The sequence below is a fragment of the Betta splendens genome, chromosome 6, assembly GCF_900634795.4.
Source record: "Betta splendens chromosome 6, fBetSpl5.4, whole genome shotgun sequence".
NCBI lineage: Eukaryota > Metazoa > Chordata > Actinopteri > Anabantiformes > Osphronemidae > Betta > Betta splendens.
This window is the reverse complement of record NC_040886.2, coordinates 10,325,816-10,340,201: the sequence shown is the minus strand read 5'-3', so window position 1 is coordinate 10,340,201 and position 14,386 is coordinate 10,325,816. Positions and strand designations below refer to the sequence as shown.

General features: G+C 45.4%; 1 protein-coding gene and 1 long non-coding RNA gene across 2 annotated transcripts in view; both read right to left on the bottom strand.

Annotated features, from left to right (window-relative positions):
- Positions 1–14,386, bottom strand: part of LOC114857742 (uncharacterized) — a 110,931-nt gene that overhangs the window by 56,963 nt on the left and 39,582 nt on the right. The window lies entirely within an intron of this gene.
- On the bottom strand, positions 6,064–11,077 carry lrrc4.2 (leucine rich repeat containing 4.2). Its single transcript, XM_041071139.2, has 3 exons — positions 9,802–11,077; positions 9,588–9,711; positions 6,064–9,428 (listed from the first exon to the last, which is right to left on the bottom strand). Exon 3 carries the CDS (start codon positions 9,305–9,307, stop codon positions 7,313–7,315), a length of 1,995 nt encoding a protein of 664 aa, XP_040927073.1. The 5' UTR covers positions 9,308–9,428; positions 9,588–9,711; positions 9,802–11,077; the 3' UTR covers positions 6,064–7,312.

Below are 14,386 nucleotides of genomic sequence, written 5' to 3'. Positions count from 1 at the left end.
CAACCAGACTGGATTCAGGTGCCAGGAAAAGCCACTACACATCCCTATAGTGTTTCTACAGGTATTCTTCCTTATTGATAGTATTAAATGACAACAACTGGACTTTTTTCCTTGTCAAGATGAGTTTCAATTCTCAGTAAGCTCAGTAGTTTCTTCAGTTTGAGGGGAAGTAGGAAGGCTGTTGCGTTTTGCTCGAGCAGGTTGTAGGGGGACAGTCATACAGTAACGGCTAAAGAGGAGGATGACAAAGTACAGGAGGTGTGACGATGCAGCATCAGAATCAGCTGCGCATCTTCATTTGAAGAATAAAATGACCCTAACGATGTTGACATTTTAGAAAAGGTAGGTGGGAAGAGAAGGGCGTGAGGAAACCCCATTCCTGTTCAAGTGGGAAAGCCTTTCCTTAACAGAGGTGGGGACCTCTGAGGCAGGAAGGAGACAATCTGTCTCCAATTTATCATGCTGCCCTTTAATCTATCCAAAATCAAGCCTACTTCACACAAGCACCACAAAGGCCACAGCTAACAACCCACTTTAAACAGTGTAGGAAGGGTTGAAAGAGTTGGGACTATTACATCTGTTCACATCCTCATTTCCATTGTCCACCTAACGAGCATATTCAGGTCAAGTGAGAGGTAAAACCAATTCTAGAGGAAACATTTAAAATAATAGTTAATAAAATATTTCATTTTATTCAGCTCAATGCAAGTGTCATTCATAAATGGTGGATTTTAAAAGCTGAAAACAATATTCGGATTTGCTTTGCACCAAATGTGGTGGAAAAACTGCCCAGCTCGGATTTGTTCGGCTTTAAAAACACTCATTCGCCATCAAAACCACAGCTGAGTAATAAGTCAGCTTTGGATTTACTTAGGGCCTCAAATGAAGAGGGAGGGTGGCACTTGAACACATGATTGAGAGAGAGCACTCCGAAACTCTTGTTAAGAAATGTCATCAAGCCAAAAAGTAAAGAAACAGCCCGGTCCTCAGCATGAAGAGAGAAAATGCTCTTAAGAGGAAGGTTGTAGCATAAGTGCTGCATGTAGCATCACTGCAAAATGAATGTTGTTAGAAACAAAACATTTCAAAGACGCCAAGAATGGTCGTTACTGAGCTAGTGACGGAGTGGCTTTGACACTTTAAGGTGAGAAACTCCTGCCCATGGTCAATAATGGCATGGAACTGCTGACACATTTTGTGTAGAATACAGAGGATGAAGAATAATGGAAAAGCTGGTACCATAAGCATCAGATGAAAACCCCACACACTTCCTAGTCTGTAAACCGTAGAACCCTGATACTGCCATATCAGATTATCAGATCTGCGCCCCCCCCCTTTTTTTGGAACGAGGGCTGGGATTGCGCGAGCTTTTGTCCGGATTCACAGGTTGAAGCGCATTTTGAAGAGTTTCCCAGTTGAGGCGCTCTCCCTCGCACACAAACACATTCTCACCAAGATTCACACCCACAACTAATGTGGAGTCTGCGGTTCACATGGTCAGATTGTGTTTGGACTGCGACAAGAAGCTGAAGCACCCAGAGGAAACAAACACTGGTGATACACAGGAGGCTCATAATGACAAAGCAGAAAAAAGCAGCTGTGTTTGCTGCTCTAATACTTGACTTGCAAAAAACACAGGATTAGGATCATTTTATTATTAAAGCACTAATGTCACAAACATATTCATGAATACTAGGTTTGGTAAATGGAGTGGAATTGGTGACTAAACCTAACCAAGTTGCTTCTGTGGCTGAACATGAGGCCCAGAGCACCACCTGCCACGGTGATGCTATTGTAAAATACACGTGCAGCCATAGGAGCGCTAGCTCAAACTGTACCTGGCACCACAGGGGAGTTATTTGCAGAGGCATGATGGGTCGTATGAGAGGGTACAGACAAAAATAGGGCTTTGTGTTAGGAAGCCTAATAAACCTGATAAACTATTGCATTGGATTAACTGTCACATAATGCCACTGATTTGCCAAATATCGTTGCTTATTTTCCTGTTACTCTCTTCCATCCAGCACAGCATGAACTCAACACATACCAGTCAGTAAATCGGCCTATTGAGCTTTATTTGCTGTGGTTGTCTAACCAAGGTCCTCCAAGTAAATATGAATACAGTATAATCTGCCAGGGTCACAGTCGGCTTCCTATTCACACAGCCCCATGTCCATCACAATTTCCTTAACAGCCAATCACCATTGCACTGGAATCCAGGGAAACCATAGCAACCAAGAGGCCTTGGATGTTATTGGCAGGGTCAATTGAATGAAAGAGAAAAGAAACGGAACTCAAGTTTAAAGAAAAAAAACTGAATCAATGCCACAGCCAAAACTGCTGCAGAGCTGTGAGGATCTGACAGTGACTCTGTTAACGAACCGGCGAGCAATAGAAAAAACACTGGAATAGCTTAATCCCTGTGATGTCTTAGGATTTGCTGCCTCTGCATTTCACTTCGTTTCAGAGACATTGAATAATAAGAGTAAAACTGTGTAAGCCTTGATTTTGAACATTTTGAAGCAAGAGTGGAAACTACATGGAATCAAATAAAATAGTTTAGAAACATTCAACTCACTTGACAGCTTGATATCAAAGGGGTAATTCTCTGTGATATTCACATTTCCAACAGCAGGAATAAATTGTCAGCCAACCTGGATATGGTTTGAACAGATCTGACTGACACTGGTGTGTCCCTGGCAACATAATCTGCTCATTAATTTCTTCTTTTTTGCACAGTTTGCTCTATTCTGTTGTTGCTTTTGTTTCCCCCGTCAGCATGTTGTACGCGCGACACTTCAGCGCGCCAAAGCTGAGAGCAAGAAGTCAAAACAGCAGACGAGCCTCCGTCTCCACATGGTGGATCCAGGCAGACGAGCCGACTGACAGAGACCTCCAGGAACAACCTCCAGCTGCCAGCTCTTATCCAGAGCCCGGCTGCTCCGATGAGAGCACGGTGGCCTACATTAGAGTGACGCGGGCGTACAGTACACTGTGTATGGACTGTCTGCTTTGGGACAGCAAAATGGCAGTGATGTGATTCGTAATAATACCTTGGGAGAAAAGAACTGGTGAGGTCAGCATCGTACCTTCTCCAGCATGCAAGCATAGAAACTGGGCCGCAGCCATAATTTGTTTATGCTGTAGTCACACAGGAAGGATGTTCTGACAGCGTTTGCTTTCTACAGCGAGGTCACCCACCTGGTGAGCACACACCCACCATGAGGACAAAGACGGAATAATTTACACTACACTGAAAGGTGTTATCAGATTGCATGCCCTCCGACGCAATGTGTTTTATTTTATTCCAAAATCAAGGAGCAATGCAAATGGTTTTATTCCAATGTCTTTAAACAGACATTTCCCGTTGTGGGCTGTTTTACAAAATCAGTCTATGTTTATTTGCTTCATTTGACTCCTTGGCTATAGTTTATGCCAGGAATACTGTTTTAATGAAAGACTGCATTCATCATTAGTAGTAGTAGTAGTAGTAGTATAGTAGTAGTAGTAGTGGTGGTAGTGGTGGTAGTAGTAGTAGTGAGAGAGCGAGAGCAGGCCACTGAAGCCTGCAGTATGGTAAAAAGAGTGCAGTCAGGTGTGTGCTGACTAATCAAGCGTTAAGAGAGGGATGAGAATTGAATCTAGGCCATTTCTCACTTCTAAGAAGCCCATGGATCATTTCTTAGCAATCCCTCAGTGGGCACGGAGAGGCATCAGTCAATGGAGACGCTGACAGTATTGCTGTGGCCTGCCACATGACCAGCGCCTCTTACTGCTGGAGACTTTATTAACAGATATGGATCTGGAGGCCCAAGGACTTGTTCCCAACAAACCCTTAACCTCACAGAAACGCCGGCTGCACAGCCTTATCCACCAGCTGCCGGCCCGTCGTCCCTCCGCAGATCTCCATCAGCCCGGAGTGAGACAAATTCTAAAGCGTATGTTCCAGCCATTCATCCTCCTCCCCCATCCCCTGACGCATGTCTAAATGAACCACAATCAGCAACCCGGCGGCTGGGAGGTGAAACAGGTGGGCATCGGCGCGCACACACTACTGTATGTAAATCCGAAACAGTTGCCGAGCCAAACAAATAAACAAGAGGAGGGAGGCAGTAAAAATCATAAGCTACCCCCGTTATATATTGAGGGGGGTTTCAGTCAATGATTTCAAGTCAATTAGTAAGTGATAAAAGAGACGGGGACGAAGGAAGGGACACAGCAGCAGTTACGACCAGACATCTTCACAGCTCATTTGCAACAAAGCAACATACAGCCGATTTGGAGGCATAGGACTGACTCAGCTGCTGGAGATAAGACAGCAGCCACCCCGGAGAAAAGATTCATATTAACCCCACTGATATTGTCAAGGAAAGAGGATTGTCTAGGCTCTTGTATTCAGCGGTGACCACAATGGCCGTTCCACTCCAGCCGCGTTAACCTTCCAGCGGAACTCGAATCAGCTCAACCGGGTGATATGTTAATTTCAGCCCTGCCTCTCCTTTAGTGGTTAACACCGAGGAGGAGGAAGGAAAAGAAGAGAGAGTGGTTGTTAGGCTTCTCGTACGTGGCTGGTTATCAGGAACACTAAAGGCTTAACAAATCCAATAGTCCTTATGAAGGCGCTAACATGGCCAGAGCCACGCTGTGCTGGGAAAATAACAAGAGTGCTCTTTTTCAACCCACACATACTGTAACAACCAAGAACATTCTGTTTTGTCGAGGCACATTCCGGCAGAGATCGAAAAATTCAGCAGTATGTCGCACTAACATTTCTTTAGAAAGGAGACGGGGGAACACTTGAGGGCCGTGTCCTCGTTAGGGCCCACCCGCACTCGCCACGGCGCCAGGGTCGCTGGCAGAAAACGCCAGCGCCTCTTCATCCACGCACTCATTCAGCACGAAGGACGCCTCAGAGATGAAAGCATCGTTAGAGGCATTTCCTGTTAGATGACTTTATGTACAGTATACAGTAGGTATAGAACAAGCTAAAAAACACATAATATTTAAACTGACCCCTGGGAAAACTGACTCCCACTCAAACGGAACTCCAGACTGTTACATAATCGCCGTCTCTGTTGTTTTACTGCACCAAAAGAGAGTCTAATGTGATGCAGTCGTATTTTTCTCAGAATAAGATGACATTAGAAATATAAAGTAGCATAATCCAAATTACCGCCTGGGAACACATTGATAACCATCTCTGAACGGTACAGGAGGACCAGCCTGAAGATTGCAAATGTAGGCTTGATGTTCTCGGCAACTCACCACGACCCAAAATCATCACAGAGATCTTAGTATAATTTCCTCTTTATCCCCAAGCGGCCACAGCAGGAACACCGAGTTACTGCAACAGAAGCTGCCTAAATGACCAGTAAGCTGCTGGGGCCGGGAAGCGTTTGTCAAATGCAGTGCAAAGCTGGTGAGTGAATGTTTGAAGGGCAGCGGGTCAAAAGATGTTTCCGCTACCAGTGAGAGGCAGACGCATTTATGGTGGTTGGCTTTTACACTTTGTGACACCAAGGAAATTCACATACTGGAGAAAATCACACTTTAAATCACCCGTCAGCTTTGCTTTTATAGTGTAATTCTATGATTTGTCTGTGTTCTGTGAGAACCTTTCTGACGTAGACTTGTGCTGTGCTTTTTGTTACGGCGAACCACTCGCAGCTGTTTAATCTACTTAATTAAAACACAATCATATTTTATAACACTTCACAGATCGCATGAGGAAAAGAAGCCCACAAACTGTAGAACTGTGGGATACATGTATTTTCTCCTCTTGACAGTCACTGAGATATCAATGTTGAGAACTAAGCTGTGGCATCAAAGACCAACAGCCTGTCTGACCTGCATAGAGCCCCACTGTGGGGTATAATGCAGCATTGTACACGACTCACTTAAAGACCCATTCATGCAGACACTTAGTAAATGCATAGGACTGTAAGATGGGGTTGGGGTTGGACCCGATTTACAATACTGCCTCCAGCCCTCCAGCCTCTATGATAAAAAATACACACAACATGGAAATATATTCATAGAGAAGAAAAACATCACATGAAAGTGTTTCTGATTAGAGAAATACAAACCAAAGGTTTTTATTTTTCATAGCCTCCTTTGTCTCTCCATAAAAATAGTGTCGCTCAAAATAAACGGTTAAAGGAAAAAGAAAATAGCAATGCCATGTTTCAGAGTAGTCCATGGAAAAGCCCCAGTCTCAGACATTCATTTTGTATCATTTCAATCATCTTTTTTTTTTCCTTCGAAAGCATATCGGTCAGCAAAGCCCTGTGTCGTTGCACCACACGTCTGTTCCTTTGAGAAATTAGCATCAGAATGAGCCCTTGCAGAGACAAGTCAGGCAACTGCTGTAATGCATTACTAAATTAGCCCTAAACACTACACAAGCAATTTAGAAGCATGTCAAAACCTAAGGGAGAAAAGGAAACAACACAATATGCAACCAATATCGTAACAAGGTATTTGCAACAGTTGTTATTAGCCTGCACTTCGTCTTTGCCTGTTAAATCAGTGGGGTTCGTGGGAACACCGAATGAACATGTTCTGAGAGGCTACGGCTAAGAAGCATTGGCACTGTCAAATAAACGCTGCTTAATTCCAGCGAACAGAGGGTTAAACCTTAGCTGCAGAAATTCACTGCAGTCCAAAAGCATTTGGCTGATAGCTACTGAGCAGCACATTCATATCTGTGCCGTTCTGCGCTATCCTCGGACAAATGTTTCTAGATCTATTTAGATAATTCTTTGTTTGTGTGTCCCTTAGTCTGGGAAAAACCATCTTATTGCATATAATATTTGGCACAGTAAAATCTGGAGCTTACATGTGGGGCCGCTTTTAGAAACCGGTGCCTTTATAGTTTTTTTTTTTTTATTCTTTTTGGTTTTTTTCTTTACTGATCCTAAATATGGTCAAAAACAAACTAAATGCCTGTTTCCTATATTAGACGGTGCCACCTTCTATTGTCAGTCAGAAAAAGCTATTCATCATCTCTTTTTTTTTTAAATAGAAGTCACCAGTAATTAGAAAATAGTTTCAAGTTACTTTCTTTTCTAATATAATCTGCATGTCTCACCATTTCCTGACAGAAGTTTCATATATATATTTGTATTTTTCATATTTATATACTTATGTATAGGCATGTACAAGAAAGAAAAAATGTCTCTGTTTTGCACTTCTGTACAAAAGAAAAGTTACCGCTTTGTTCTTTGTGCATTCTATTGCATGGACTGGTGGGCAGATAGGTGGAGAGCAGAGGATGTGGCAGAGTCACAGACAAATCCATAGAGAGCATTACTCAAATTTGGGTCTCTTGAACCTTCTCCTTGCCATGAGTAGTCTTTATGATGTAGGGATCAGCAATGGTGCTGATGTGGCTGTGATGCTGTCTGACAGAGCAATGAAGAGTGTTGTTCTGGGTCCAGTGGGCACCATAGCCCCCTTGGCGGGACGAGGACGACACGTAACCGGGCTTAAAGGTGTTGCTGTTATGTTCCACTAGTGTAGGTAGTACCAATCCTGTGTCGTCAGAGCCACTAGATCCAGAGGTGGGTGGAGGAACCGGAGGAACTTCTTCCTCCATCTGTATGATTTCTATGGTTCTGGCTGCTGCCACTGTGCTCCTCTGTTGATGCCGCTTCCGCAACTTATAGAATGCTATCAACATAGCAGCTGCCAGCAATGTAACAGCAACAAAACAGCCAATGATGATTTTGGTGGTTTTCATTACCTCATCCAGGCTGGCGGCTGGCCCACTAGGGACTCTGGCAGGAGGAATTGACACCTGCCTTGGAGTCTGAGTGTTTTGGAACAACACAGTGGGCGTAGAGATGAAAACAGGCTGAAAGACAGAGGGTGAGGCAGGGACAGTGGGTTTGGGTTTAGGGGTTTCCTCCACTGTGGGTTCTAAAACTTCCACTGTTACAGTGGTAAAATAGGACAGATTAGATGTGTTGAGTTCAGCATTGCTGACATTTAGATAGGCGGAGGCATTGGAGTTTCCGGCCATGTTGCTAACCATACAGGTGTAGACCCCTGTGTCTGATGGGAGAACGTTGGAAAAGTTGAGGGTTCCATCATTAAGTACAGATATCCGTGGGTGAGCTGAGCCATGGGTCAGAATTGTTCCGTTGGGGAGAAGCCACCGGACAGAGCTCATGGGAGCTGTGCGACACTTCAGCTCCGCCACCCTGGCTGCTGAAATGTTCAGATCTCTGGGAGCATCCAGTATAAACGGCGCCGAACACTGAAACGTGGTCTGATCCACTTCCACCAGGTATCGTCCCCTCATGTGGGTCGGGGTGTGACAGCGTCCACAGCAGGTGGAATTTGTGGGAATGTATTCTCTGAGCCACCAGGAGAGCCACACAACATCGCAGTCACATCTCCAAGGGTTGTGGTGCAGGTGAAGCTCCACCAGGTACTGTAGAGGGGTGAAGAGATTATGGGGGAGGGATGACAGGTTGTTGTGGGCTAAATTAAGCTCCACCAGTGCTGTTATGTCATCGAATGCATTCCTCTCAATGGTGGTTATGGCAGAGTTCATAATCCACAGTTTGCGTAGATTCTTGAGGCCGTGAAAAGCCCCAGGTTTCAGCTCAGGGAAAACATTCTCCGATATTTCTAGCTCTTCCAATCCCACCAGAGGTGAAAGATGAGGAAACTCCCTCAGGTTGCACATCCCCAGGTTGAGATACTTGAGGTTCTGAAGGCCCTCGAACGCCCCGTCAGAGATGTACTCCAACTTCCTCAGCTCTCCCAGGTCCAGTCTCATGAGTGAGGGGACACGGTTGAAGGCATAAGACGGAATACTCTCAATGGGATTGTTTCTAAGCCACAACTCTCTCAACTTTGACAAATACTCAAAAGCTCCACTGGGTATGACCGTCAGTCTGTTATCAAAAAGCTCCAGGGTATTGAGACTGGTCAAGCCATTGAAAGCGCCCACTTCAATCTGCCTAATGGCATTTCTGCCCAACTGCAGCACCTCCAGGTGATGCAGGTGTCTGAAAGTATCTGCCTCTATTGTCTCTATGCTGTTTTCCATCAGGTTCAGATACCTAGTGTTAGCTGGGATGTTTGGAGGAACCCTAACCAGGCCTCTGCGCGTACACACCACCTTGCTGAGCTGGTTAGTGCAGGAGCACACACCTGGACAGTTTTGTGGGTTAGCTGAGCCCACTGCAGGACCTGTGGGCTGGCACATAGTGAGAGCAGGCACCATGAAGGAGAGCACGGCGAGCAGGGCTGCGTTCCAGGTAGGCTGCACACTAACCTGGCCCAGAGGACTCATGGTGTGGAGGGCTCATTATTCTGCATGGTGGGGGGATACGGCACACACCAGAGAACAGACCATCTTAGCCTGGCTGGGGCAACTCAAGGTTCCCAAGTTCCATCGACAGTGCAGGAAGAAGCTAGATAAAAATCGGTGCGTGTAGAGAGAGGGGGGGGGGGGGGGGGGGTAAAAAGAGCACAAGGAGACATGGTGGGAAAAATTAGTAGAAGAAAAGTAGCAGAGGAGAAGCAGTGCAGCAATGTAAGACAACAGCTCAACAATGGCATCAGTGACGTACCTCATTAGTTTGAAAATGCTCCTGTTGGTCTCGTTCCAAATGTTAAAAGCAACGGTCACACTTCATGTCCATTTAAAAGTCATTTCCACGGAATGACACGAGAGAGACGTCTTCTTGTTTTCCCCTTGTGGAAAAGTGAGGTGGCCCTTTATTAGCCAAGGGTACAAAATGGCTCCTGGTATTAAAGAATGAGAGCAGCATGAAAAACACTCACAGGCAGAGGTAAGGCCATGAAGGCTAGGCAGGTGCTTGGATCCCTTCTGCCCCCACTAACTGCCCCCCTGCTGGGCTGCAGACTCCGGAATGCAGCTCCACTGTGAATAAATCACAATGATCCATACCGTAGTTAAACATAGCGGAGGAGGCGCGCAGAAGTGAAACAAATAAAAATCCCCAGTTCTGATGGGTCCCGATACATGTGTTGGCTTGTCGGCTGGTCGCCGCTTCCCGTCGTGGAAAGACCTCCCTCACTGTGACTTTGCCAAGGGCTAGTCGGTCGCTGATTAGCCCCGTTGTGACAGAGACTGAGGGACGGAAAAAGGCTGAAGAACTCCTGGCACAGGCGTCCTCCTCCCCGGTCCTCCTCCGTGCTCCTCCCGCGTCCTCCCGATCTCGGGCTGGCCCCGGTCAGAGCAGCTGCGGGCTGCCGTGTGCACAGTTAGCAGTAATCCGTCTATTCCTTCTGGGGGGAGGAGGGGGCTGGGGGGTGGTGGGAGAGATGGTGGCGCTGGGTGGGGGGTGGAGAAGGGGATGCGCTGCACTGTTGGAGCTCCGCGAAAGGTTGCCGGAGAGAGAGAGAGAGAGCACTCTTCTGCAACGAGCGACGAGAGAGAGGATGACGGCGGGAGGATGAGCGTGGAAGTGGTCTCCGTATCAATATCCATGCACAGGAAAAAAAAAATTGAGGATTCTGCCGTGCGCTTGCTGATTGTCCTCCGGGCTGCCTCCTGCGGTGTCCCTCTGCCCGCTTGCTTATTCGTTAGTTTCTCTCCGGGGCTGAGGTAGTAAGTTGTGGCAGTTAGCCATGTGTGTGCCTTGTCGGACTTGCGGCTGGCTGGTGGACTGCTGCAGTATCCCGGAGTTGAACGGGGGGAGAAAAAGAGAGGCAGAAAGAGAGAGACGGAGTGAGGAGCCGAGAACCACTGACAGATCAGGAGCAGGAGAAAGATAGAGTGCGTGAAGGAGAGTGTGCGCGCGCGTGTGTGTGTGTGTGTGTGAGAGAGAGAGAGAGAGAGAGAGAGACGGAGAGAAAAGAGGCACGCGAGCATTCAAACAGGCAGCCCACCGTCACCGAAGCAGCAGGGACGGCATCCTAATCCACATCTCCTCTTCTTGTTTATTCTCCAATCTCTCTTTTCTCTGTTCACCCCCCTCCGATGTGTGTCGGTGTTGCAGGCAGCCAAGATGCTCGCTCTGCCCCCTCCCTTTGTCCTTCAGTGGGAACGTGAATGTACTGCTGACGCACTGCTCTCAGCTGCTCAGCCAGCCTCAGAGCAGTGCATTGGTTTGATGCAGTGTTCCTGTGTATTAACACGTTGAACCTCCCCTCCTCGCGCTCCCTCCCCTCACTGGAACTATCGTCTTCTCCATTCCTCTCGCTCCCCGTCGCCGTCGTCGTCGTCGTCTCTCACTCGGTCCGTCCCTCACTTTCCTTCACTCTCCCGATTGCTTTACGTGTTGATCTGCCCCCTCTCAAGTGCCGCCGCCGCCGCGCGTCTCCACACCACTTCCCATCAACCTTTTGGTAAAATGAAAAGCCCCCCATTCCAATGCATCATGCGGAGACAAGGGGTCAGACTTTCTACTCCAACTTCACAGTGGTTTTACACTGTCTGTGTCACGAGCGCAGTCCTGCACCAGTGTTGTGCTGCTGTTTCTCACCTCCAGTAAAGCGCATATCGCCATTTGTTTTCAAAAGGATGTTTGCTTTCCTAATTCGTCGGTTTTGGGGTTTATAATGTGAGAAAGTACTCTGGAGGTACAGGAGTTGGGTCCGGGGGTCTGTGACATTAGAGAGGACTAAACTGCTGACTCTGCTGCTCTGTGTTGGCTGTGCAGGCTGCTCTTCAGGGAGGAGAAAGATGAAAGCGCTTGCACATAGTTATCTTTTTGCAAGATGAGAGAGAAAGAGAGAGAGAGAGATAGAAGAAAATGCCCCTCCACTAAAACTGGTGGAGAAGAGATGGGGTCGGGAAGGAGCACGTCCTTGGCGAAATAGGGGGAAGGAGCCTGTAGAGGGAATGACGAAATAGAAGATAAACAGGGACAGAGGAGAAGAAAGTGGGAGACAGATGAGGGAACACGCTTCTTAGTGAAACGGTACAGACGGAAAGAGCGGAGGAAAGGGTGAGGATTAAGTGTGAGGACTAAGAGGGACAAGATGAGTGTTGATAGTGGCGGATTAAGCATCATTTGAATGCAGGAGAAGGAGTCTCCCTCTACGCCTCTGCTTAATGACCACATTCTCTCTCTCTCACTCACTTTGCTGTCACATATACAGCAGTACGGGACAAATAATACATGCAGAGTAAAATGAAGGTATTGTCGATTTAAATGAGAGTTTATGAAATGTAGATGACGTGACGGAAATCCTGTCCCTGCATTTCAAAATGTGAAAATTGTGAAAATTGAAAGATGCATGCTGCACATACATATTAGAAGCTTAACACCAATCACAACCATTTCGTTAGTTCATTAAATTTCAATTTTACTTTATCCTACTTCACTCAGTGTCTGATACATCAAGATCTTGATCTGGATCTCTAGTGTTATGTATAATCAAAAATTAATCTTAAAGGTTCCCCTTAAACACTTTAGGCTTTCACCATAATTAAATTCATTAAGAAATGGTAAACCGCTGTGCTGTGAGCACATCCACTCTATTTGCCTTCATACAGTGCATTGTACTATATCATTTAGTATCTATATTATGCAACCTATGCTATTACTGCTTTGACTTTAATGGCTGTTGTTACGAACAGCAGAGCATCTGCATGAAAAACAATAACCAAATAAATCTGTGATAAGCATATTCAAATATAGAAATTAATTGTATGATCAACACAAAACAATTAAAAAGACTCGTCCTCAATGTGGTCGTCAAAACCCCCATTAGTAACAAATAAAAATTATATTTGCGCATTAAAAAAAATACGGTGGGTGAAATGAGGCTTTAAATTAAAGTAGAATCCAGTGACCTTCACAACCCTCTGGAAGAAAGACGACGACAAACACTCCATGACTAACAAAGTCAATGTATGAAATGTATATCTCCATTTATTTTATGCATCAAAGAATGACTTTGACAGAGCTGAAATAACGATTAAAAACACAGGATGAGTGAAAAATCCTACCTCTGGAAACACAGACTGAGAAGACTTCAAAAGCATTTCAGAATTGTGCCAAGTGCAGCTCATGTATCTATTCTATTCCCATTAGATATGGTGCTTTAAAGGGAAGACTGAGAGAGAGAGACAGCGTGGTGGGGGGGGGGGGGGGGTGATGAGGGGTGGATGAAGGGGAGATAACTATTAGTTAAGGTGGTGCAGCCAGAGCTGGTCAGATAATTGATGGCCATGGTTGTAGCTGCTGTGTTAATGCTATTACTCGGGGCACGGCCATGGAAAGGTCAGTTACCACAATGAATATATGACGTTTCCTCCTGCTGTCTTTATGGCTGTCTCTCTCTCCTCACCTCTCGGCGACGCTCGCTCTCTGTTCACCTTCTGGAGATTTGTTGTTAGGTACAGATACTGGTTCTCCCCTTAAATATGTGAAATAAGGATTTACAGCCATGATAATTAATGTGTGATTAATCATCACTGGGGTCCAGCTCCTCAATATCAATTCATCAGATGTTTGTCAGCTTATGTTTTACTTTATCTATCTTAGACTACACACTGTCTGTGCGAGGCCGCTTTAAAAGAAATGATCAATAAGAAAAATGGCCAAGTTTTACCGCATTCACATCAGCTTCATCCAAATCTGGCAGAAATCCTCAAAGTCGCTTCCAAAGTTTTCAAATCTAACAAACTGCATTATTTTCCCTACTTGAAGATTGTCCTTGATTGACTGTCCTCATCCTGCTAATGGCTGACCTCTACTACAGCATCATGAGCTGCTAATTAGCATATATGTAAGCGCCTACAGCGAAAAAATGAAAGTGCAATGATAGAAACTGTTATTACAAAACCTAACCTTTTATCCATCATTAGTCACATGTTCAAACTGGACCATTCGGCAAATGGCACTTCATCATTTAATTATTAAATGTGACGTAAGAACAGACGAAACTTGGACAGTAAAATATTTCAGCAGCACTTTTACCTGTTAAGATAAACCAGGGCATACTGCCCACTTTATTAGGTACCACAGTCCAAGCTAATGCAATAACAACTCAGCCATGGACTATTCTTTTACAAGGTTATATTTTCTTAGTCACTCCTGAAGCTGTTCGAAAGGTCGTAATTCTACTACACCTTTATTATCAAAGTGAGTAGTACTGGAAGGCATTCGATTAGGAGAAGCGTTTAATATTCTGGCCACCTCTTTAGATGAATTACAGGGGCAAAACATGAGAAACACCTGCCAATATAATGATAATAATTATTATAACCTTTGCTTGACTTTTACCAGCAAGTTGCTTTCAGAATAATTATTCATTAGAGACATTAGTAACCTGCCACCAATTAAGCCTATTATTATAACCAGAAGATGAAAGGGTCAGCACTGGCTACAATGGAGGAAGCAGCTGGAATATTTACACACTTTGCCACATTCTCGTGAAGATCAACACTAAA